General features: G+C 35.4%; 2 protein-coding genes across 5 annotated transcripts in view; one reads left to right on the top strand and one right to left on the bottom strand.

Moving 5' to 3' along the window:
- ANAPC10 (anaphase promoting complex subunit 10) overlaps positions 1–1039 on the bottom strand; it is a 78045-nt gene extending 77006 nt beyond the window's left edge. For 2 of the 4 annotated variants that reach the window (XM_073805528.1, XM_073805529.1), the window contains exon 1: positions 913–1039. In XM_073805528.1, the coding sequence (XP_073661629.1) occupies positions 913–924 (12 nt within the window). In that variant the 5' untranslated portion in view covers positions 925–1039. Of the gene's footprint in view, positions 1–117; positions 247–912 lie in introns of those variants that run through there. The other 2 variants (XM_019926527.3, XM_004316519.4) reach the window with 2 other exon arrangements.
- The window catches only part of ABCE1 (ATP binding cassette subfamily E member 1), a 36112-nt gene continuing 12121 nt past the window's right edge, over positions 310–24300 (top strand). Inside the window, exons 1-16 of the mRNA XM_019926526.3 lie at positions 310–461; positions 5733–5866; positions 6872–6957; positions 9512–9609; positions 10610–10727; positions 11090–11227; positions 11388–11457; positions 11676–11772; positions 12703–12792; positions 17416–17537; positions 20115–20336; positions 21346–21405; positions 21505–21563; positions 22841–22951; positions 23043–23185; positions 23301–23423. Of these exons, the coding sequence (XP_019782085.1) occupies positions 5764–5866; positions 6872–6957; positions 9512–9609; positions 10610–10727; positions 11090–11227; positions 11388–11457; positions 11676–11772; positions 12703–12792; positions 17416–17537; positions 20115–20336; positions 21346–21405; positions 21505–21563; positions 22841–22951; positions 23043–23185; positions 23301–23423 (1640 nt within the window). The 5' untranslated portion in view covers positions 310–461; positions 5733–5763. The remainder of the gene's footprint in view (positions 462–5732; positions 5867–6871; positions 6958–9511; positions 9610–10609; positions 10728–11089; positions 11228–11387; positions 11458–11675; positions 11773–12702; positions 12793–17415; positions 17538–20114; positions 20337–21345; positions 21406–21504; positions 21564–22840; positions 22952–23042; positions 23186–23300; positions 23424–24300) is intronic.

Below are 24300 nucleotides of genomic sequence, written 5' to 3'. Positions count from 1 at the left end.
CCTGACCCACCAGCTTTGAGGAAATCGGGAGCGAAATAGGAGATTGACATTGGGGAAGAGAACCCGTCTGCTTAAGCTAGAACCATTCTCCACTTCGGGGAAAGCCCACGCACTTACAGCTCGCAGACCCGGCTTGCCGCCACTCAGGTTTTCAGGAACCGCTGCAGTTCCGCGCCACTCCCACTCAGCTTCCCAGGCCCGCCTCGCTTACCCAACAACGTCAATTGGGGTCGCAGCACAATGACGTCACTCTCCGCCGTCTCGCCCTACCTCCCTCCAGGGCTCCGCGCAGCGCGCCCTGTCGCGCACGCGCACTACCTCCCTGTGGCATGCGTGAGGCGGCGGCTGGGCACCGCCATTTTGGCCAGTGGCCGTAGGAACACGTTGTGTGGCTGAGAAGTGAAAGCAAGAACTGATTTGGCCTCTGCGTTCCCCTCCGCAAGGGGAATCTGTTTCTCCAGGTACGTGAATAGCCTGGAAGGGTTTGGCCTTTAGCTGTAGTCTGCCACGGTCTACACACCGTAGGGACGTTCTCCCAGAGCCTTTGGTTAGGCCTCAGGTGGCGGCGGTGGAGACGGCAGCGGCGCGTGGCAGCCGGCTTGAGCGAGACAGCTGGAACCGCCGGAGCGCGGGCGCCGCCGAGAGCTGGGGACGCCTCGCGCTTCTCTCCAGCTGACTCGGCACTCTGCCACTGCGGCCCGCCACCCCCGCCAGGGGACCCGAAGATGGCCTTAGCTGCCATCCCCTCAGCGGTCCAGCCTCCAGTCCCCCCTTTCCCCCGCTCCTGCCCTAGGGCTGAATCTTACAGCAGCCTTCAGAACGCAGAGCGTCCCCTACCACCCCCACTCTTCCCCTGGCACCTTTGGAAGCCTTTTCTTCCACCGTTTGGGGATTGTGGAATGAGTGAATTACCTTTGCCGCCATGAAGTCGAATCCTGCTTGTCCACTCCCCGTCTGTAGACATGATGGCCAGACGTCACTGTGCTCACAGCAGCGTGTACTCTGCTGTAACCAGGGTTAGCTCAAATAATCTCCCAGGTGAACGCCTTTAACATTTCGGGTGCACTTTTATATCACTTTCCCCCTTGGTGACTTCTCCGTCTTTTCCTTTATCATATCTTAAACTCCTTGCGATCAGGTCTTTATTGAAAGGCCCTTTATTTTCCCTTCAGTGGTTCGTGCATTGCAGGAACGACGGCTAAAGCCGATTCCCACACCCCATAAACTACGCAAGCCCGTTTTCTCATTTTTTACGGTAAAATCGTAAGAGTGAGAAGTAGCCTTAAGAACAGTGTGTTTTGTTTTGCTTGAGGGTTTTTCGCCTTCTCTTGCACAGGACTGCTTACTAGGCATTTATGACAGTGGTATGTGTGTTGCAGTCCTCGGTACCTTTGTCCCTGATAATGAGAATATTCATTCTATACCATTTGCTTGACGATAATGCTTTGTCAGTGTTAATCAAGGGCTCTTATCTGTATCTGAACCAAAGAGTGTTGTTTTTGTTTTAGTGAAAAGCCTTGTTCTCCCCTATAAAAAAATTTTTTTAGGAAGAATATTTAATATAATTGCTGGGGTGGAGTAAGGAGAAAGCAGTTATTAATTTAGTGTCCCTTTTAATTGTCTTCAATTTAAGACTCTGAAGTCAGAGTTGTGCACCACTCCCAACTTACATGTTTTATAAAATCAATGACCTGCAATAGCATAGGTTAGAATATCTCACATGACATAAGCATCATTCGTTAACAGCAACCTTTCAAATGTTTGAACAGGGTGTTAAAATAATTTTGGTCTTAGACTGCAGATGGTTTCCATATCTCACTTCCTTTTTCCTCTCAGCTGGAATAATGACAGTGAAGGTCATTGAGTACCTATTTTTTAAATAAGTTTTTATATCTATCTATATATCTGTTTATTTATTTATGGCTGAGTTGGGTCTTCGTTACTGCGCGGGCTTTCTCTAGTTGCGGCGAGCAGGAGCTACTCTTCGTTGCGGTGCGCAGGCTTCTCATTGTGGTGGCTTCCCTTGTTGTGGAGCAAGGGCTCTAGGCATGCGGGCTTGAGTAGTTGCAGCATGCAGGCTCAGTAGTTGTGGCTCGCCGGCTCAGTTGCTCTGGAGCATGTGGGATCTTCCTGCACCAGAGATCGAACCTGTGTCCCCTGCATTGGCAGGGGAATTCTTAACCACTGCGCCAGCAGGGAAGTCCCTTGAGTACCTATTTTGAGCACAGTTTTCAGATTTGAAATACCTTCAAGGAGTCAGTTACTACAGGCTTCCCCTCCAAGCTTTCATGTGCTATGTCTTTCTCATGGAAAAAAAAAGGAGGGGCTCTTTTTTGCCAATTCTTGAAACTAACATAGAAATTTAATTAATAATAGTGTTTACACTGTTAATTAACAGTTCTACAAAGAATCTGTATTCATTTTTCTTAAATGCATTATAATTTATCACTTTTTTATATAAATCAGCTTATTAACCATCTCTGGTAGGTTTTTATTTTATAAAAATCACCTTTTATAGTCATTTGGTTTTTTAAATGGTTTGAAATAGTAGGTGAAACATTTTAGTAGTTTGGCAGAAATAAACTTTAACGTAAGCAGTTTCATTGATAAATCAATGAAGATTTATCCCCTATAGGGGAATTCATCATGCTCATTCACCATAATTAATATGGTGTCCAGTTTTATTTTAATAGCTAACTAAAGAGTCTTCAGTTTCTAGGGAGTTGGCACTTCCAGAATGATAGCTTTTTTGTAGCAGTTCAAAAGTCATTTATTTTCTTCTTATTCTAATCTTTAGGAGGCCTGCCTGGACCAATTTCTAAAGGTTATAAAGGGGTAAAGTGAACCTATCAGCGTAACTGTTTATTACATAAAATTTTAGTTACCTTTTGGGTGATTTTTTTTTCCAATAATATACTTTAGTGGCTAACTGTCACTGTAAAATATTGGTAACTTGCAGGACTCCTGAAGTTGTTATAACCTACAGGAAAATGATTTACTATGTCCAAATTCATTTTCTCATTTCATTCAGTGGAAATGTTTGAGCTCCTACTATGTGGTAGGCACTGGTCCAGCCACTGGGATAAACAGACAGACAAAAATTCCTGCACTCATGATGGAGTACCTTCTGCTTGTAGAGGGAAAAATATTGTCTGTGTGTAGAGAGAGAATATATAAATGCATATATATATATATATATATATATATACATACACACAGTAAACGTGTACATATACCATATATACACATATATATGAAACATATATGAGCTAAGGAGAAGAATAAAACAAGAGAGTTTTATATTTTTTGGTAATATAGCTAGAGAAGGCTCATTGAGAATAAACATTAAAGACTTGAAGGAGTGAGCCATGTGACTCACTAGGGGAAATAGCATTATAGGCAGAGGGAGCAGAAAGGCCAAGACCCTGAAGCAAAGATTGACAACCATTTGCTTTAGCCATGTGAAAAACAGTGATAACCTGACAAGTTGTTTTGATAGAATGATGGGCACTAAAGGCTGGAATGGATTCCAGAGAAAATACCTAGAAAGAAATTTGAAACACTGACTATAGGCAACTCTTTTACATAGTCTCACTATAAAAGGAAGGAGAAATGAAGCAATGGAGGAAGATGGGGTCAGATAATGTAGTGTTTGAATGCTGATGGGAATAAGCCAGTAGAAAGAATAGTTGGTGATGTGAAAGACATGAGAGAGAATTGTTGGAACATTCTCCTTAGCAGATATCTTTTAGTTTGCAAAGGGACTTAGCTATGGAAATACATATAGTATGGTTGCTGGTTGGCATAGTTTCACTTGAGATGATACTAGTCAGCATGGTTTTGTTTTTTCTCTTCCCATTTTCTGCTGCATGTGTGCAGGTGAAGAGTTGTGATTAACCAGGATTATAGATGAGGGTGTAAGTGATTGACAACGGAATTTTAGGTGGGTACAGAGATACAAAGATACAAAAGGCTGAAGGACAGTGGAAATGTGGTAGAATTGAGAGATAATGTTAGGTCTGAGGAATGGGGGAGTTCAAGGGGTTGTTGGATTGTTGTGTATGAGAGAGGTGAACTGAAAAGATAGGGATGGTGGTTGGAGAATGGGGTATTTGAAAGGTAGGTTATGGAAAAAACGCAGTTATTTGTAATGACAAGGTGAAGGATTTGACCAAAGGAATGAGTGGCTATGGTAGGGTGAAAGACAAGATCACTAGAGGAGAGAGGTTAATGAACTGAGATGACAGGCTGTTAATAGAAGGATCATCTATGAATATATTAAAATCACCAAGAGTTATGACAAGAGTTGTTAGAGTGAACATTAGCTAAGGGCCGAAATTTCAAAGAATGGGAGGGAGTGATCTGATGGTCGGTAAATGACTAAAGCGGGTGGATGACCTAAGAGGCAAAAGTGGCTGTTTTTAGTGAGGAGAGAGAATCGTCTGGGAGCGGTACTGAGGAGCAAGATCTTTTATTCCCCTCCAAGCCTAATGATATTGAGGGGTTATGAGAAGGACTGGAGAGTTCTATAAGAGGAAGCAGTCTGTCAAGAAAAATCTAGATAGAGGATCACAGTCATTGATAGAAAAAGCCAACAGAATGTCTTTGTTGGTCAATAATCTTTTGGCTTCAGGTTCTTTCATTACATATTGGAATAAACTGGAGTAGTAAGGCACTTTTTCGAATTACTTACTTTAATCACATTCTAAGAAAATTAATGTCAATCACTAAGTCCAATATTATAAAAGATTAAGTTAACTTTGACCTCAACTACATAATTGATGGTGCTGTTAAATATCAAGACTTTAAAAAGCTCCAAAAGTGAGTATATACATATAGTTACTTGGTCTCCTTTTCATTTCAGTGCCGTTAACATAAAATTCATCATGGCCATATTGTAAATTCCCAGGTAAAGCAGTTTTTACTTTTTCCAGTTGACCAACATGATGGTTACACCCTTAATAATTATTTGCCATTTCCATCAGTAGTGCATTGTAGTCAGATGGCTAAGCCATGAAGTGATGCTTAGTTTGAGGGAGGAAGTAAACACCTTTATCATATGTATGTTTTCATGTCAAGTCTTACTATTCTGTTTCATTGGTCTGTGTTCATACACTGGTATCAGCATCAATTTCTGAGGCCTTATATCATTTTTTTCATATGTCAAGTGTAGGTTCCCTCTTCCCCCTTGCTCTTTTCCATTTTCCTGGCTATTACTACTTTTCTTTTTGTATAAGAGCTTTAGATTTGATTTGTCTGATTCAGTTTTTTTTTTTTTCTCTCCTTGAGATTGGATTAAATATATAAATTCAGGGAAGGTTGAAATCTCTGATATTGACTATTCTTTATTGTGAAAACTGAGACAGCATGTCATTCTACTTGTTCAGGTCTTTTGTGTCTTTCAGTGGTATTTTGAAAGTTTCTGCACATGTGTATATATATCTTGTTAAGTTGATCCCTAGATCTTTTCTTTTTTCTGACTGTTGAAAGTGGTATTTTTTCCTTCATTATATAAATCTTCTGATGAATGGACTATATGTAAAATTTTGTTTTTCCAGCCTTACCAAATTATTTTATTGCTTTTACTAGTTTTTTTTAAACTAGTTCCAGGTATTAATATCTGAATATAGTGATAACTTATCTCCTCCTGTCTAACTTTTTATGCCTGTGACTTATTTCTCTTAACTAATTGCATTGACTATGCCATAATTTTGTTAATTTTTCTTTAATAGAGGAACTGGATATTGTTACTTCCTTAGAATTATGGCGGATAAATTAACAAGAATTGCTATTGTCAACCATGACAAATGTAAACCTAAGAAGTGTCGGCAGGAGTGCAAAAAGAGTTGCCCTGTGGTTCGAATGGGTAAGCTGTTCTGTGGATCATTTAAGGATAAGAGAAGGTTTTAAAAGGAATACACTGTCTTTATGGTTCTATAGGCTTTAGTATATACTTTTCTCCCCCGTTAGTTTCTTTAAAATGTAAAAATAAGACCAGATTTTGTTCTAAATTTCTTTTAATGCTTTGTGACTAAATGATCCTGTTTAAGTTCATTGAATACAAAATCAAACCAGAGTTCAAATTACTGAGATTCTTACTGTCCTACAAAATCCTATGGTTACTTTAAGTCATGAAGAAAGGACTGCCAAGATGTTTGTATTGATATTTGATAGTATTCTCCTTAAAAAAAAAAAAAAAGCTTAATATGAATGACTATTCATGAGGTTTTGCTATATTTTCAAGAGTAAATAAATTTACGACCATTCAGAATTGATGACTTGTTGGTCGTCTTTAAGGGCTAAACAAAATAATTTTTACTTTAAATATACTAGTGAGGTATAAGCTTACTAAATCTTAAAAGGAAATTTAGATGTCATGTGTTACAGTCTACTGTGCTATTCAGAAATTCCATTATTAATATCCCTAATGCCAGGTTTAATTTTGTTTGTGTATTAGATGTCCACATACCTTTGGGGAGCTTCCCTGATTTAGCTAACGTATTTCATTCCCTTATCTGGTGTACATTACCATTTTCAAGGCATATTTTATGGATTATATATTCAGGTCAGTCAGCTTAAAAGTAAAGCTGTTTTAGGATCTGCTGTATTTTTATTAGCATATTTTCTTCCCGTAGTAGATTAAACAAATAAGCATATTAGAGTCATCTCTGCCTTGCCTGACAACAGTATTCATATAAGTAGTTAAGTTCAGTAATCTATCCAAAGCACTGATTTATATTTCTTTCTGTGGCCTTTCTTTTTGAAAACTTGATTCTATATGGAAATTTGGAACCAGAATTGCCGAAATAACAGTGTTCAGAAAATTAGAACATCAGAAGAAATGACTTAATTCTATCTTTTCCTTTGCCAGGAAAATTATGCATAGAGGTTGTCCCCCAGAGCAAAATAGCGTGGATTTCTGAAACACTTTGTATTGGTTGTGGTATTTGTATTAAAGTAAGTGATATTTTATTTATTGGATCAAATTTGTAACCTAAAAATGAAATCTAAAACTTCTGAGTACATTATAACTATTTTTAGAGCCAAATATAAAACATTGAATAAAGAATACAAATTCAGAAAAATAGTGTTCTTATATCAATATTATTATTGCTTTTTCAATTAATTAATCACCCCACTTAACAGTTATCCTTAAAAAATAATAATAAAAGTTATTTTTGCTGTATGCAACTTCGTAAAGCCATTTCCAACCAAAATTAATTTTTTTTCACCCTTTTATGAGACGGACATTCTCCAAGTCTTTACCAGAACTTTTTTGAAATATAAAAAATATGAGTCATATTACATACATTTTTTTCAAGTCTGTGTTTAATTTTATTTTTTAAATTTATTTATTTCATTTATTTATTTGGCTGTGCCGGGTCTTAGTTGTGGCTCGAGGGCTCCTTAGTTGTGGCATGCAAACTCTTAGTTGTGGCATGCACGTGGGGTCCGGTTCCCTGGCCAGGGAACGAACCTGGGCCTCCTGCATTGGGAGCGCAGAGTCTTAACCACTGCGCCACCAGGGAAGTCCCTGTGTTTAATTTAAAATTCACACTTTTTTTTTTTTTTTGCGGTACACGGGCCTCTTACTGTTGTGGCCTCTCCTGTTGTGGAGCACAGGCTCCGGACATGCAGGCTCAGCGGCCATGGCTCACGGGCCCAGCCGCTCCACAGCATGTGGGATCTTCCTGGACCGGGGCAGAACTTGTGTCCCCTGCATCGGCAGGTGGACTCTCAACCACTGCGCCACCAGGGAAGCCCCTAAATTCACACTTTTAAATAAAAATGGACACAGCCAAAAATTTTTTTAATTTAACCTAATCCTTAAGTACTGCTTTTGCTGTGTTATACATTCTTCTATTGTTGGATTTATCCCAATAGTGTAATTTTTCAAGATACCTCAGTTTTTGTTATACTGAATGGTTTGAATAGGGTATTTTACTAAAGAATGATGGATTTCCAACTTTAGTTCATAAAAGATATTTAGGAGCCAGTGTATAAAGTTCTTAAATTAGTTATTTTTATTTACAGATAATATATTTTAGAAAGGAGATTTCCCAAAATATGGATACCATCTGTTATTTTTTCTAATAAGGTTTGTGTATTTTACATTGGTTTCTGAATCCTCGGTTAAGTATCCAGAAGTACCAGACTTGGTACCTGAAAGCGTTTTTTCTTGTTTTTAAAATATAAGCAGGAGATATTTCTTCCAGCAAATACTTACTAATCTTTTATTATTTGCCTGCCAGTGTTTTGGGTGGTGGAAATCTTATTTTGAACAATATATTCGATTTTATTTTCTTTCCTCACTGCTATAAAAAAATGAGATTCCAGAATTTGGGGTATGCACTTCAATGGCTGAAAAGAAACTGATGTGATGAATTGTTTGTGGGGGGCGGGTAGTGTATACCCCCTGAACACTAAGATACTTGTAATGCACCACATATATGAGCAATGTGGCTATTTTTTTCTTTGTAGATTAAGAGAAGTTTAAATTACTTGCAGCCTGTAAGCATTTTATGTACGTTGATGGAGTAATAGAGGATTCTGTAAATGGAGGTAATTCCGTTTGCAGAAAAAATCTCGTGTAAAGAATTAATTTTTTTTAGAGGTTGGTGATTATTTTGCTAGAAAACAAACAGAGAGTGTTGTTTTTTAAACCTCTATGTTCTTGTAACTTAGGAAATGGGAATTCCCTGAAATCTTTATATACAGAGACTTGAATTAGTCCCCTGAGCTCACTGAACAGTTCTGCTGAACAGATTTCTAATCTGAGGTTATACTCTTTGGTTGTACCTTTATAGTCATCTGTACCGCTGAGAAATTTTTCTAGCCACGTTACCACTCTTAAATCACCTTCCAGTTCTTGCCATTCTTGTTCCTTGGGCATTTATCTGATTGATAGTCACTTATTGTTTGAATAAGTTTTTCTATGAGGTTTTTTATGTGAATTTTCTCAGTTGGAATATGAAGTATTTTTTTCATATGGGATGGTTACAAATCACAATGGAAAGACGTTAGTCCTTGCTCTGTGCAAATACTATGCTAGCTGTTGTTGGGACGTAAGTAGACCAAGAAAGGTACAATCCATGACCTTAAAGGACTTTACAAGGTAGAAATGGAAGCATACAGAGACAGGAAGAAGATAAAGGGAAGGCGTTTCTCATTGACTGAATATGGAACTGTATGCTCAATAACCGTGTTTTATCTTGCTCTTAACCTTCTCATACAAAAGCCTCCAGTTCTGTAAAGTTTTGCAGTAAGTATTAAACATATTAAATGTCCAGGATTATACCAGTCACTAGGGGGAATGCAGAATTATTAGATATGATTCTTGCCTTCAAGGAACTTAACTTTTTTAAGCAAAGGATAGGAAATGAAACAATATTTTATGTCTATGTGAAACTCCCACTTTTGGAAGATAAATTATAAAAATTTCTTCATCTGTTCATTTTAGTCATGCCTATATTTCTAAGAATTAACAGAAAACTAATTCTTTAAATAACAGAAGTGCCCCTTTGGTGCCTTATCAATTGTCAATTTACCAAGCAACTTGGAAAAAGAAACAACACATCGATACTGTGCCAACGCCTTCAAGCTTCACAGGTATATTTCCAAGTCAACATTCTTCTTTATTTCAGTCAAGAGTAAATCCATTTGGAATCTTCAGAGAAATAACAAAAATGGAAAAAAAGTGGTATTAACTTTTACATCCACTAAAGCAAAATACAGTATTATAACATCATGCAGAATCATACTGTATATGTCAGTGGTTCATTCTAGCTAACATTAGAATTACCTGAGGGTCTTTTTAAAACTACTAATGCCCAGGTAATTTCAGCCCAGTTGAATTACATCTTATCTCTGGATGTACAGTCTGGACTTAGTAAGTTGAAAAGGCTCCCGGTGATTCTAATATACAGTTGGGGGTGAGAATCACTGTTGTTAATAATATCCTTATCCCCAGAATACTTTTAAGGGAACTCATCTTGATTTTATTTATCTATTAATCTCGTAATCTGCAGAGAATATTACTCTGGACTTCGACATATATTGTTAATGACGCATTCTTTGAGGTTTTTAATCTGCTGAACACTAATATTTTGAATCTAGGAGTCTAGATTTAACTAATAAAAGGGTATTTCTCAACCTGCCAGCTTTAAGGGGCCTACTGCAGCAGGGAGAATGAGTGGAATATTTCTGGTTGATGTGGCACGTCTCTCCTTGTAAGTAAATGGCAGGCCAAAAAAAAGAAAGACAGTGTGAGGTTGCACCTGCTGTGCAATTTTCTACCAAACCATTTTATTATACATTAAAACTGAGCCTTACCTGGAAAGAAAAATTGTTACTTTAGAATAGACTTTGAGTGAAAGTTGAATAAATAAAATTTGGAGTATATTAGTCATGGATGCATTCCTAACAACAGTTTAAGTTAATCTTGGCTGCTGTTTTTTCCTAATAGCCAGTAATACCTGGCATATATCTCTTTTGTCTTATTGATGAATGTGTGTGGAGTGCAAGCGCATTAAAGTACATCATTCTGGTATTACGTCACTTTTTCTACATAAGTCTGAATTGTCTTATTATTTTTGTACACTTATGACAGGTTGCCCATTCCTCGTCCAGGTGAAGTTTTGGGATTAGTTGGAACTAATGGTATTGGAAAGTCAACTGCTTTAAAAATTTTAGCAGGAAAGCAAAAGCCAAACCTTGGAAAATATGATGTATGTATTACCACCTTATAAAAATGAATATCTTGGTTCAGTTTTATGAGGCTATGAAGGAGAGAGTATGTGTGATTTTATTTTTTAATGTTCTTATTTTCAAGATTATTTGTGGAATTAATGCTGAGAAACTATAAATGAAACTCCTTTTTAGGTAAAATCTGTTAATGCTGCTTAACTGATAATTCTGAGCTTTCGTAAACTGTTATGAGTTGGTGTTTTCTTGATTTGAAATTAAATCCACCTCTAATATTATCTTAGAAGCAGAGGTATTCTGTTTGGATATGTGTTCTATTTTGTATAACATTCATCCTCTTTGCAACTGTATTATTAAATTCAGGTAATTATACATATATTTCTAGGACCCACCTGATTGGCAAGAAATTTTGACTTACTTCCGTGGATCTGAATTGCAGAATTACTTTACCAAGATTCTTGAAGATGACCTAAAAGCCATTATCAAACCTCAGTATGTAGACCAGATTCCCAAGGCTGCAAAGGTCAGTTGCTTTTTAGGAGAAATTTAGTGGATATTACAGATATTGGTGGACATATAAAAGATAAATCAAAGTAAACTTGTTTTATTTTGTGACTCTTTTTAATAGTGAGGGAATTTTAGTATTGAAGGAAAATAATACTATTTCTGATATATTATGGCAGGGGACAGTGGGGTGTATTTTGGACCGAAAAGATGAAACAAAGACACAAGCAATTGTATGTCAGCAGCTCGGTAAGTGTTTATTTTGTGTATGTGTTTTAATAGGCCCTGAACTTAACTCATGAAGATAGGTATCTTTATATGGATTACTGAAATAAATGGAAAAATCTCTAGTAGTTGTCGTATTTTCAACAGAAACATTCAAACAGAGAATGACTTGCAATATACATTTTACCTTGAAGAGGTAAAATAAAATAATATTGAACACAATGCCTCTATGTTCTTTGTAGATTTAACCCATCTAAAAGAACGCAATGTTGAAGATCTTTCAGGAGGAGAGTTGCAGAGATTTGCCTGTGCTGTCGTTTGTATACAGAAAGCTGATATGTAGGTTACTTTATACTTTTTGTAAATCTTATCCCTACTTTAGAGTTTTTGTTTATAATGCTGCTAATAGAGCAGTGGTTTGAGAGAAATTAATAGGAAGAGTATCTAATGTTTTAACTTTGAGCAATTGCTTCACAATTGTTGAAGCAATTGTGCATCCATTGCCCATTTCCCTGTTATTCCATCAGGGGTAAAAAATTCATTTAGGTAAGTACCTTACAACATATGGGTTCTGGAGCTCTTTAATCTGAAGTCAGCTGTTTATTTTGTAAACTCTCTTTATACATAAGAAGGACATTTTTTTAAGATGAAGCTCTCCTACCAGGCTGGCAAGGTTTTCCATAGCTCAAGTGGAAAATCAGGTTTTTTAGGTTATCCTAAATCAGGGTGGCTTGCCATGTGAGAGAGAAGAAGGAAGTGAAAAAGGCGAGTTTCCTTTCTACCTTTTAATGCCTCTCTTCTCCCAGATAGTTTTTGCTCTCGTCTTTTTCCATACTTCTACTCTGGCATCCAATGCAGGCTAGTTTTTCTCCATAAAGTATTCTGTAATTCTGGGCAGAGCCCTCCTTTCCAAAAACTCTGTTTGCTTTAGTGCAACCGACTTTAGCCAATTAAGAGAGCCCTCTGAATTACTTCGGAATATATCAGAATATTTTTCATGAGGAGATAACAGTTTGTAAGTTAGCCTAATCTAGGAGTCTCTCCCCAGACTTGATATGCAGTCCTGCCTTTCGTAATTTATTTTCTTCCTTCTACTTCTGAACAGAATACAGAAATTTTTACCATTATGGGGTGGGCTCCTCATTATTATAAGGGGATTTTTGTTGTTGTTAAATCAGAAACTATATCTCAGTGCTTTAAAATAACATGCAAGATAGAATTTTATCATACTTGCCTTTCAAATTATTATGTTTGCTTTTTTTTTCATAGTTTCATGTTTGATGAACCTTCTAGTTACCTAGATGTCAAGCAGCGTTTAAAGGCTGCTATTACTATACGATCTCTAATAAATCCAGATAGGTAAGTACAGATTTGGTATATGCCTGTGCTGTTTTGTTTGAGGACTTTCACAGATTTCTAAAGTTTAAACACTGGGACCATCAATGTCACATATATGTGTGTGTTTTCCATCTTGGTTTTTGGAGCTATCACTTGAACTTACCTTCCTTTATCTAGAAAAGAGATTCTTAATGCAAGATCCATTTACTACCATACCTGTTTCCAGGGAGCCTAAGAATACTCTGTAGTGATATGCAAATTTTGGCATATATGTATGGATTTCTGGGAAGCAGATCCTTAACTTTTACCAGATCCTCAAATGGATATGTCACTCATACACACAATTTTAGAACAGAGTAATTCCGGTTTCCCAGGTCTTACTGAACACAAGGGAGGTCTTAAAAACTTCTGTTAAGTAATCACAACGTCCTGTATTTGTAGGGTGCTTTTGTAGTTTGCAGAGTTTTTATATCCATTATCTCATTTGCGCCTTAGTAAACTTGTAAGTAAGAATCTTTAGGTGGTATTCCCATTTTGCAGATGAAGATGTTTTAAGGTCAGAAAAGCTAGTTATTTCTAGGTTTCCAATTTGTGATATGGCAAGAACCCAGGGCTTTTTCTATTCCTCTCTTTAGTAGCTGATTTAATTCATAGCTGATCTTACAACAGAGCAAGAGAAATCCCTAGGGATCAAAAAACCAAAGAGAACTGTAAATTACAGGGGAAAAACAAGGATGGCTTTCTTGAGGGGACGTTGCTTGTCTCTGTAGTAAGTCTTGAGCTTTAACAGCCACTTGTGGGCAAGAAGCAAGGCCTTGTATTGAATTATCACACAAAATGCCAGGACTCTCAAACGACTGCTTTCTCAGCAAAAGAGCAAACACAGGAGGATGTCAAGGAAACATATACCTGTCACTCACTGAGATCCTTGGAAATGGAGGGCTGGCTCCCCTTCAGATCTCTTTAGGGACTGGCAGCTCACATGGATATGGAATTGAAATTTATGTGATCAGGGGAGTCTAAGAACCATCCATGTTAAGAAAGTAACATAACAAGAGGGCCCTAGAATCTTTAGTTCTGTGGTACCTAGATGAAGCAAATATAAAACCACTCTGGAAGCATATGCCCTCAACCCTGGTCACACAGGATTTCTACAGGTAAAGACTCAGGAGCTTTAAGCCCAGGGTTATAAATGATAGGAGGAAACTGTCTACAAATGAGTCAGTAGACACAACAAACAGCAGGATTTAGACTTTCAGGAACTTTGAGTGACATTCTCAAAGAGACTATAAAATAATATTTAAAATAATTTAAAACATGAAGATTTAAAACTAAGAATATGATACTACAAAAAAGCAACAGGTAAATATTTAAAAAACCCAAACAAATCTAGAAATTAAAAGTATAGTCATGACATGGACATGGACAGATTAGACAGGTTAGGTACAACAGAAAAGAGTGTGAGAAACTTGAACAGTTGGTCTGAGCAAGCTACCAGAATACAGCAGAGAGAGAATAAGATTGAAATACAGAAGGAAGGTTCAGAGACATGGAGAATGGGATAAGAGAGAATAGAATGAGAAGAGGATTTACATATGTCTTAATAGGAGTCTGAAAAATAAAGCTATGAAAAGGTCATGGCTGGGTATTTTCCAGAATTGGAAAACTTGACTCCATAGATTCAAGGAGCAAATGATCCATGTACATACCTTGAAGTAAAACTTGGACTATCAGTGGTAAAGAGACAGTCTTAGTTGAGCCAAAGCGTAGCCATAATTTTCACTTCATTCTTAGACCAGGGCATTATGATAGCCTCTTTGGGGGAAGTAAGAGTATAAAATGTCCCAATATTCAGGGACTTCAGGATAAGGTAAATTAAAGAATACATAAGCAGTCAAGTCAGTAGTTCTCAATCCTAATACCTTTTTATAAAACATTTTTATATTCCTTTGTTTTACTGAAATGAATATCATAGATATTATCTACATTTACACATAATTTTTTTAATACTATATAAAGCTTTAACCATAATGAAAAAGCTAAAAGGACATGTATTTCAATATTCAGCCAAATCACTACATTCTATGTTATGAGAGGGCAGTAACCATAGTTGTAAAAAGGATAACATGCCAAAACAGGTTAGATTGACAAAGAGAAGAAAATGATTGTTAGATTTTCTCAGATGTGCTGGGTCTCATTTTTATAGGTAAAGGGTCAAAATAATTTCTTTGTAGTGATAGACTGATAATAAAAAGTTACAGGAAGTATATCTGCATCCTGAAATTCTACAACATATCAAGGCATACATTCAGTCTTTAATGCTGTAAAAAGATTTTGAAGATCATATCCTCCAATAAACAACAAGAAATAGAGGATGGATTAGAGAGGGGAACAGTAATGCGAGAGGAAGATTAAAAACCAACAGATAACCCAAAATTAAGTGTAGGGTGTAAGTTTTCATAGCATACATTTCTCATGTTGCAGATTATTGTTTCTTCCCAAACCCTCAGAAAATTAGAGTGGCTCTCCTAAATCTTTTTTAACATTTTGGACTTCTGCATTAGCTCCATTTGAAAGTAGGGAAGGCAGGAGGTGTGACTTATTTTTTTCTTCTTTTCAAAGCACATTAAAAGCCACTAGATAATAACTATGCTGCCTTATACTTGGCCTTGAAGATTTTAATGGTAAAAAAGCAGAGAATTATTCCAGATAATGGAACATTGCCAATAAAGATACCAAGGCAGGATAAATATTGGCCCACTTGGGTGATTTGCCATTTTTATTGATGCTCACCACATTCAACAGTGGGCAAAAGTTTATTTGCATATTAAGAAGGGTGTTCCTACTAGAGGTAGAATTGGAGGTGAACCATTAAAGGGTTATGTAGAACTTCAGCAAGTGAGGATTTTAGGCAGGATGTTAGACCATTGAAATGATAGACCACCCTTAGACACACAGGGATAGAAGGGTAGATTATTCAGGAAACAAGCAAAGAGCCATTTTTCAGTGTGTCCTATATATAAATGAAATAAAAGAAATACAGATGCTGTGGTTCAGTTGACCAGTTATTCGACTTTACAATATTGTAAAAGCAATACACATTCAGTAGAAACTGTACTTCAAATTTTGATATTTTCCCGGTCTGGCGATAGGCAGTACGATATTATCTTCTGATGCTGGGCAATGACAGCAAGCCACAGCTTCAAGTCAGCCACATGAGCACGAGGGTAAACAGCTGGTACCCTTACAACCATTCTGTTTTTCACTTTCAGTACAGTATTCAATACATTACATGAGATACTCAACACTTTATTATAAAATAGGCTTTATGTTACATGATTTTGCCCAACTGTAGGCTAATATAAGTGTTCTGAGCACATTTCAGGTAGGCTAGGCTAAGTATGATGTTTGTTAGATTAGGCATATTAAATGCATTTTCAAATTACGATGGGTTTATCAGGTGTAACCTTATAAATTGAGGAAGATCTATAGTAGCTAAAGTTTTGGAAGGTCTTAAAAGAAAGTCTGAAGATGTTATGTGTTTCATTTGGAACTGAGAGCCACATCTGGGGACCTGAAGAAAATGAGGTTTGTTAAAAGCCTATAACAATATTGATAGAAATGACAGCCTGAATTAGAATCTAGATAGAGAAAGAAAAGAATGAATTAGACATGCTTGACAATTTAAACAATATATGATTGCAAATAAAATTCTTTTTTTTATGGGAGTAGTGATTCCATCAATAAAAATATTGCTGGTTTTTATTTGTACAGGAAGCTGATAAATTAGAATTTTATATAAAGCAGAAACTAACACACCATTGTAAAGCAATTATACTCCAATAAAGATGTTTAAAAAAAAAAAAGAATTTTAGGTGTCTGTAGGACGTTGCTTTTTGAACATCTTGAGCTAAGTTGAATAGGAATAAGATGCGTAAAAGCTTTATGATTATTATTTGCCTAATAGTTTCTATACTAGCAATACATTTTTCCTACCACTTGAAAAGTCATGTCATAGCCCATCCTGTTTATAAAGTGCTCCAGTACACACACTAACCTATTTTCTTTCTTACCGTCACTAGATTTTTATTACCTGTAAAAACATTTTGCTAACGTAGTGTTTTTTGGTATTGTTTCATATCTATTCCTTGTCTCCACAGCTGAAGTGAAAATTCTCAGGTTGAGGATTCTGTTGTATTCTCTGTGCATTCCTTACTACAGCTAGCATGAGACAGGACAAGTAGAAGGGTTTAATGCATAAATTGAAGAGCATAATAAACAGTTTAGAATAGGTCTGATTTAAATCTATTATAATTGTTTCTGCTTTGTAAAGTTTATTTTAAAGTTTATTTTATTAACAAAACATTTATTTCATTTATTCATACACTATTTCATGTTAACTCTTTTCTTTTAGTTTAAGAAAACAATTTGAAATATGAACGTTGATAATGAGTCTTAAAGAAAATGTTTTATAACTTAAGCTTAATATGGTCTTTACGGTTAATTTTTTAAAAATATATCTGTCTTCCTGAAATTTACACTGTAGTTTTTTAAAAAACTATGTAAAAGTTTTCATTATAATTAAATATTTTAATTATATATATTATATTACATTTTAAAATAAAAATCTATATTGATTTTCAGATATATCATTGTGGTGGAGCATGATCTAAGTGTATTAGACTATCTCTCTGACTTCATCTGCTGTTTATATGGCGTACCAAGTGCTTATGGTGTTGTCACTATGCCTTTTAGTGTAAGAGAAGGTAACTTGAAAAACTTTTCACAATGCTGTATTCTCTTTCACTCTAATGCTTAGAAAATGTATTGCTGTTGATGCTAAGTAGTTAAGTGTTGCTGTCATATTACTTATCCAAAACTCTGGCCTTAAGGAATTTAATCTCACAATAGAATATACATATATAAGGTTATATACATCAGTTGTTAAACATAACCTATGTCTTTTTGTAGAAGTTTTTGTTGTGGGTAAAAATGCTCTATCACTTTCACTATTTATTTGCTACATTAAAAGTTTCTTTTATATTTTGGCCTCTGCAGCATCACTGTACTACTTGTCATGTTCAGCTTTATCTTTGACGGGCCAATACCAGTAGGAAAACTCTTAAAATTGATTTAGTGCTCATCTTGTTTTCATGTTTCAAATTTATCTGTATCCTAAGTCTGTGAAACTAAGACTATACAAAAGTCTAATAAGATAGTTATTATAGTCTAGTAAGTGACTAAAATTCTAATAAAATAGCTTAGTAAGTGTATTTTCACTTATTCCTTCTACTTTCAGGAAAGAGGGACTCTGGTCTGTTTTCCATGTCTCTTCCCTAAGCAAGTTAGGCAAAAGTAAAAACTAGCCTACCACTAAGTGGCTCTTGAAACAGAATCAGTGCACTCTCTACCTCATACACCTTCTTCCTTTTAATTTCTTTCTTAATTGCTTCCTCATTCCTATTTTTACTTTTTTACATTTCTTCTCTCCAGCTATGCCTTAAGCTGGCAATCTAGAACACCTAAAAGGACTACTTAGTCCATATCTTGAAAAAATACCATATTCTACAAGAATAAGTATTCATGTAGCCTTATAGCTCCCTAGGTTGAACAGGCTCTTTTTTTTTTTTAAAAGCTGTCTCTTCAAAGAGATTGCTTTTGAGTTACCTAAGAAACTTTTGGAGAAAGAAATTATATTGCATCATACTCTGCATAAAAAGGCAGTGGTATCTTTTAATTTATAAAAAGTGTATAAATAGTTTAAGATGTGGGGAAGGAATTGCTCTCACGTCCCTATCTATACATTTGAGATAGGTAGGTATTTTAAGGGAAAATTTGTGAGATTTCCCAGTTTTCTTTCCAGTAGTCTTAAGAGATGATATCAGAAGCAATTAATGTTTTATTCTCCTCAGTTAGCAAGTATTTATTGAATGCCTACTCTGCCTAAAGTAGTTCTAGAATCGCATTGATGATAATGACATGGGTACCTGGCAATCACTTTTCATAATTCCATTTATAGATGCCATGTCTAAAGCCTATGCCAAGAAGTAGTTCCTGGTGAGGTTTTTAATGTACCCTATCTGTTAAAACAATTCAAGTAACAAACTGCACTTAATCTTTCTGCTTTCCTTTAATATACTGAAATTAACACATTATATGTAAAAGCTCTTTATGAACTGTAAAGGAATTTTTGCTTGAACTCATTTTTAAATTGGCAAGAGAGACATTGCAGTATTAATGTATAAAGCTGACTTGTTAGTGTTTTTTCCACAGTCACTTCTCTGAGCTTTCATTTTCTTACCTGGTGAATTAGGCACTTGGACTAAATGGCCACTAAGTTTCCTTCAAGTTTGTATTTTTATTTAATTTTTGGTTTTAATCTTTTTAACCCCACATTTGTAATTTTTAAATAGTTTAAGATATAAAAATGCTAATTTGGGCAGAATAAACATCTATTTATTCTGTCAATAAATATTTGTTGAACACCTGTGTTCTAGGCTGAAAAGGCCTAGATGTGGTTCTTAATTGCAGATGACATGGATAATATCCTTAGACTTTCTTTCAAGACCTTCTGGAACTTCACCTACTGTCCTCTTATAAATAGTAAACACTTTAAAAACAGATCTTTTCACTGTTTCCCAAATAATCCACTTTTCCATTTCTGTGCACCTGCCATTGTGGTTCTTAACAACTGCAGCATGGAGGAATTTTCATGTACAGTATGTTAGTTTACTTTCAGTTATTAAAATCTGTTTAGATAATGGTGTTTTTGTACAGTGAAGCCAAAAAAAAGGTTAATGAAATAGTTTGTTATTATAAATTTCTTTGAAACCTGGGAAGTTAATCTGAAAACAAATGCAGTAAATCATAACTTGAACGTATGGTTATGTCTCCCATGCAAATGAATATTCGTAACTTAAATCATCTTTAAAAAATTATTGCTCAAACTATTTTAATTTATTTTATGTCAATCTGAAAATATTCCATTTTACCTACTTATCATTTTATAGAGAAAAATTACAATTTTTTATTTTAAAATACAGAAGAAATGGCATCATAGGCTTTCACATAAAATCTGATGGAAAAAATCTTATAAAAATCACGTAATAATGAAAAGTTATGCTTTGTGTATATAGGCATACATGAATTACTTAAACTTGGCATTAGGTACATGAAACACTGTTGTCACACTGCATGCTATAAATCCACAGAAATTTAAATCTATGCATAGATTGCTCACAAGAGAGCCTAGGGTTTTGGCTTTTACATGATCATTTATTTTTGTGGAAAAAGTTTAGTCTTTAAGTGATCTTTACTAATTTATTTCAATGACTTTCCAACAGGCATAAACATTTTTTTGGATGGCTACGTTCCAACAGAAAACTTGAGATTCAGAGATGCATCACTTGTTTTTAAAGTAGCTGAGACAGCAAATGAAGAAGAAGTTAAAAAGATGTGTATGTATAAATATCCTGGAATGAAGAAAAAGATGGGAGAGTTTGAGCTAGCAATTGTAGCTGGAGAGTTTACAGATTCTGAAATCATGGTGATGTTGGGTGAAAATGGTAAGTTTTCCTTATTTTGTGATATTCGGAAGTTTGTTCTGTTTATCCAGTAACTGAGTGTTAATTACTCCATGAAAAACTTTGACTCAGTTATAGTTCTGGGAGCTGGATTGAATTCCTACATTTCTCAGTGTAGTTCACATTTTGTGACAACATATGATTTAATCTGTCATTTAATCGAGTTCATATTTCTTATTTTGTTTTCATAACCTTCAGTGAGAATAAGATTTTTTCTAAGCTGGTTTTTCTATGTATAAATAGATATGAATAGCACTTATTCATCTTAGAAACTGACTAGGAAGGAAAGGATAAATTGATAGTTCTGAAGCAGTCTAGTTTAAAATGTTTTTCTTGCATTCCTCCACTTGGAACCTTTCTTAATTTAAATTTAGGCTAATCTAACTTTGTAAATAGTTGTATTACCAACACTTTTTAGTAATACATTATCGTCATAAACATAGTTACGAGATGAATTTGAGTGCCAAATATCTGGTATGGCTTTCATGATTTTTAGAAAAAGATTTGAATTGTGTACTTACAGCTTACAAAACTGTAGAAGAAAAAAATTTTATGAAGATTGTTGCAATGTATCAGTTTTTAGTTAACAGGAATTTTGAGCTTGGTTGCAATTAAATATTTCATGTAACTGGCCTTTATGATGATGGTATCAACCATAACAATTATTGTCCTGTCTTAACAGTAAATTGTGTGCATTGATATTTTAGCTAAATAAGTCTTTCAAGAGCTAACCCAAGACTTTATAGACCACCGTTTGTTAAAATGGCTGTCATAAACTTTAGTCTATATTCCTCCTAATTAGTTTAGAATGATACTTGAGAGAAGAATCATGAAAGTTCAAGTATTTTTCTATATAACCTTCAGAATTCAGTAGTGTCAGTGTATTTGTTCAAAACTAATTTCTCAGTTAAAACCCAGTAGTACATTAATGATTTACTGTAAATGTGAAGCATCTTTCAAGTCAATTTCTTGTATGTTGTGTTGTTGCCAGGTACTGGTAAAACGACGTTTATCAGAATGCTTGCTGGGAGACTTAAACCTGATGAAGGAGGTACTGTTGTAATATTGAGTCTTTTTACTCTGTTCCACATAGTAAACTTTGAAGATCTGGGCCTTTTTCAGTGTCTTATTTATTTGTATTACTTTGCAGGGGAAGTACCAGTTTTAAATGTCAGTTATAAGCCACAGAAAATCAGTCCCAAATCAACCGTGAGTTATTCTGTTATTTTGTTATTGAAGAAGAGTTTATATGTGTATATACCTAGAGCATTAATCTTACACTATATCAAAAATTTTCTCTAAATTAGTTTCTGTACAGGTGTAATAAGGTGGCTAAGGAAGATCTTAGGACTACTACAGTTCTTTATTCATTTCCACTACTAGGAAACTCTTAAGTCTGTTTGGCATCTTTTTCCAAAATAAATCTTCAGAAACTTAATGTGTTTTGGTGCTGCAGATGACATCAAGAACGTGAAAAGTTACCCACAGGACTGGAGAAGTTATTTGCAAATCATATATTTAATAAGATACTAGTATCCAGAATATATAAAGAACTGTTACAGCTCAATTTTTAAATGGGCAAAGGATTTGAATAGACATTTTTCCAAAGAAAATATACAGATAGCCAATAAACACATGAAAAGATGCACAGCATCGTTAGTCATTAGGGAAATGCAAATCAAAACCACATTGAGAGACCACATAACATCCATTAGAATGACTTAAAGCAGAAAGACAATAACAAGTATTGCTGAGGATGCAGAGAAATTAGAACCTCATATGTTGCTGGTGGGAATGAAAAATGGTAGAACCACTGTTATTCTGTCATAAAAAGAAATAAAACACTGATACATGTTACAATATGGATGAGCCTTAAAACATGAAATTAACCTCCTTTGATTTCTGCAGGTGTTGTAATGAACTTATTAATTACAGTATCTATGCTCAGTACTCACTCATGTTGGGAATATTTGAGACGGCGTGGCTTACAATGAAAATTTTATCATTGATACTTTCTATAAGCTTAGCTTTTAAGTTCTCAAACTCAGCCCTCTTCTCAAATAACAAGTTAAAAGACATCTTAAATTTATCCCTGTCATATTATCGTGCATTTTGTGTTAGCTCACAGATTGCCTAAGATTAGTTGATACCCATATTGACCTTTAGAAGTATTCCTAGTCTCTAATGATTTCTTCCCTGAAACATTTATCATTTACTACTTTCAAATTTTAAGATTTTGGTTTTTTTTTTTAACTTGGACATGGTGGGTTTTTAATTTTTAAAGTCTCAAAACATGTCATAGCTGATGGATAAGCCTCTAAATACTATCGATATCTGCTGGTGGCAAATTGATATACTTTTGCTGTGTAGCTTAACTTTCTCAAGATTCAAAATTAGAGTAGTTCTATACTGAAATAAAATTTCAATACTTTTCCATTAAATACTATACTTTTCCATTAAATAATTCCATTTTTCCATTAAATAAGGGAAGTGTTCGCCAGCTACTACATGAAAAGATCAGAGATGCTTACACTCATCCACAATTTGTGACTGATGTAATGAAGCCTCTGCAAATTGAAAACATCATCGATCAAGAGGTACTCTAAAATAATTTTTGTTGTTTTATCATTTTATTATTTTAAACTTTGAATGTCTCTACATGGTTTACTGAACTTCTTTTGCAAATAGGTGCAAACATTATCTGGTGGTGAACTGCAGCGAGTAGCTTTAGCTCTTTGTTTGGGCAAACCTGCTGATGTCTATTTAATTGACGAACCATCTGCATATTTGGATTCTGAGCAAAGATTGATGGCTGCTCGAGTTGTCAAACGGTAATGTCCCACTCATAAAGAGTATTACCTGTGGTCGTGTGTAGTGGCAGACAAAAGTGCTTAATATAGTGTTTGAATATGATGATATAAAGCTTTTCAAAATCATGTGTTTTAGTTTCATACTCCATGCTAAGAAGACAGCCTTTGTTGTGGAACATGACTTCATCATGGCCACCTATCTAGCAGATCGAGTCATTGTTTTTGATGGTGTTCCATCTAAGAACACACTTGCAAACAGGTAAAACTATTTTCTAAACTAAGTTCCAACACTTAGAAACTTACTTTATTTAGTTATTTATTTCAAGTTGGCTGGCTCTTTTTTTTTTAATCTTTGTTGGAGTATAATTGCTTTACAATGTTGTGTTAGTTTCTGTTGTAAAACAGTTTGTTGTACAACAAACTGAATCAGCTATAAGTATACATATATCCCCTCCCTCTTGAGCCTCCCCCCCGTCCTCCCTATCGCACCCCTCTAGGTCATCTCAAAGCATCAAACTGATCTCCCTGTGCTATGCAGCAGCTTCCCACTGGCCATCCATTTTACATTTGGTAGTGTATATATGTCAGTGCTACTCTCTCACTTCGTCCCAGCTTCCTTTTCCCCCCACTATGTCCTTAAGTCCGTTCTCTACGTCTGTGTCTTTATTCCTGTCCTGCCACTAGGTTCATCATTAACGTTTTTTTAGATTCCATATATGTGCATTAGCATACGGTATGTGTTTTTCTCTTTGTGACTTCACTGTACGACAGACTCTAGGTCCATCCACCTCATTACAAATAACTCAGTTTTGTTCCTTTTTATGGCTGAGTAATATTCCATGATATATATGTGCCACATCTTCTTTATCCATTCATCTGTCTATGGACATTTAGATTGCTTCCATATCCTGGCAGTTGTACCACAGTGTTCATTGCAGGAATATTTACATGAATCTTTTTGAATTATGGTTTTCTCAGGGTATATGCCCAGTAGTGGGATTGCTGGGTCATATGGTAGTACTATTTTTAGGTTTTTAAGGAACCTCTATACTGTTCTCTATAGTGGCTGCATCAATTTACAATCCCACCAACAGTGCAAGAGGATTCCCTTTTCTCCACACCCTCTCCAGAATTTA

This window comes from Tursiops truncatus, chromosome 5, assembly GCF_011762595.2.
Source record: "Tursiops truncatus isolate mTurTru1 chromosome 5, mTurTru1.mat.Y, whole genome shotgun sequence".
NCBI classification, from domain to species: Eukaryota; Metazoa; Chordata; class Mammalia; order Artiodactyla; family Delphinidae; genus Tursiops; species Tursiops truncatus.
Note: the sequence above shows the minus strand (reverse complement) of the source record. Positions and strands in the feature narration are given on the sequence as shown.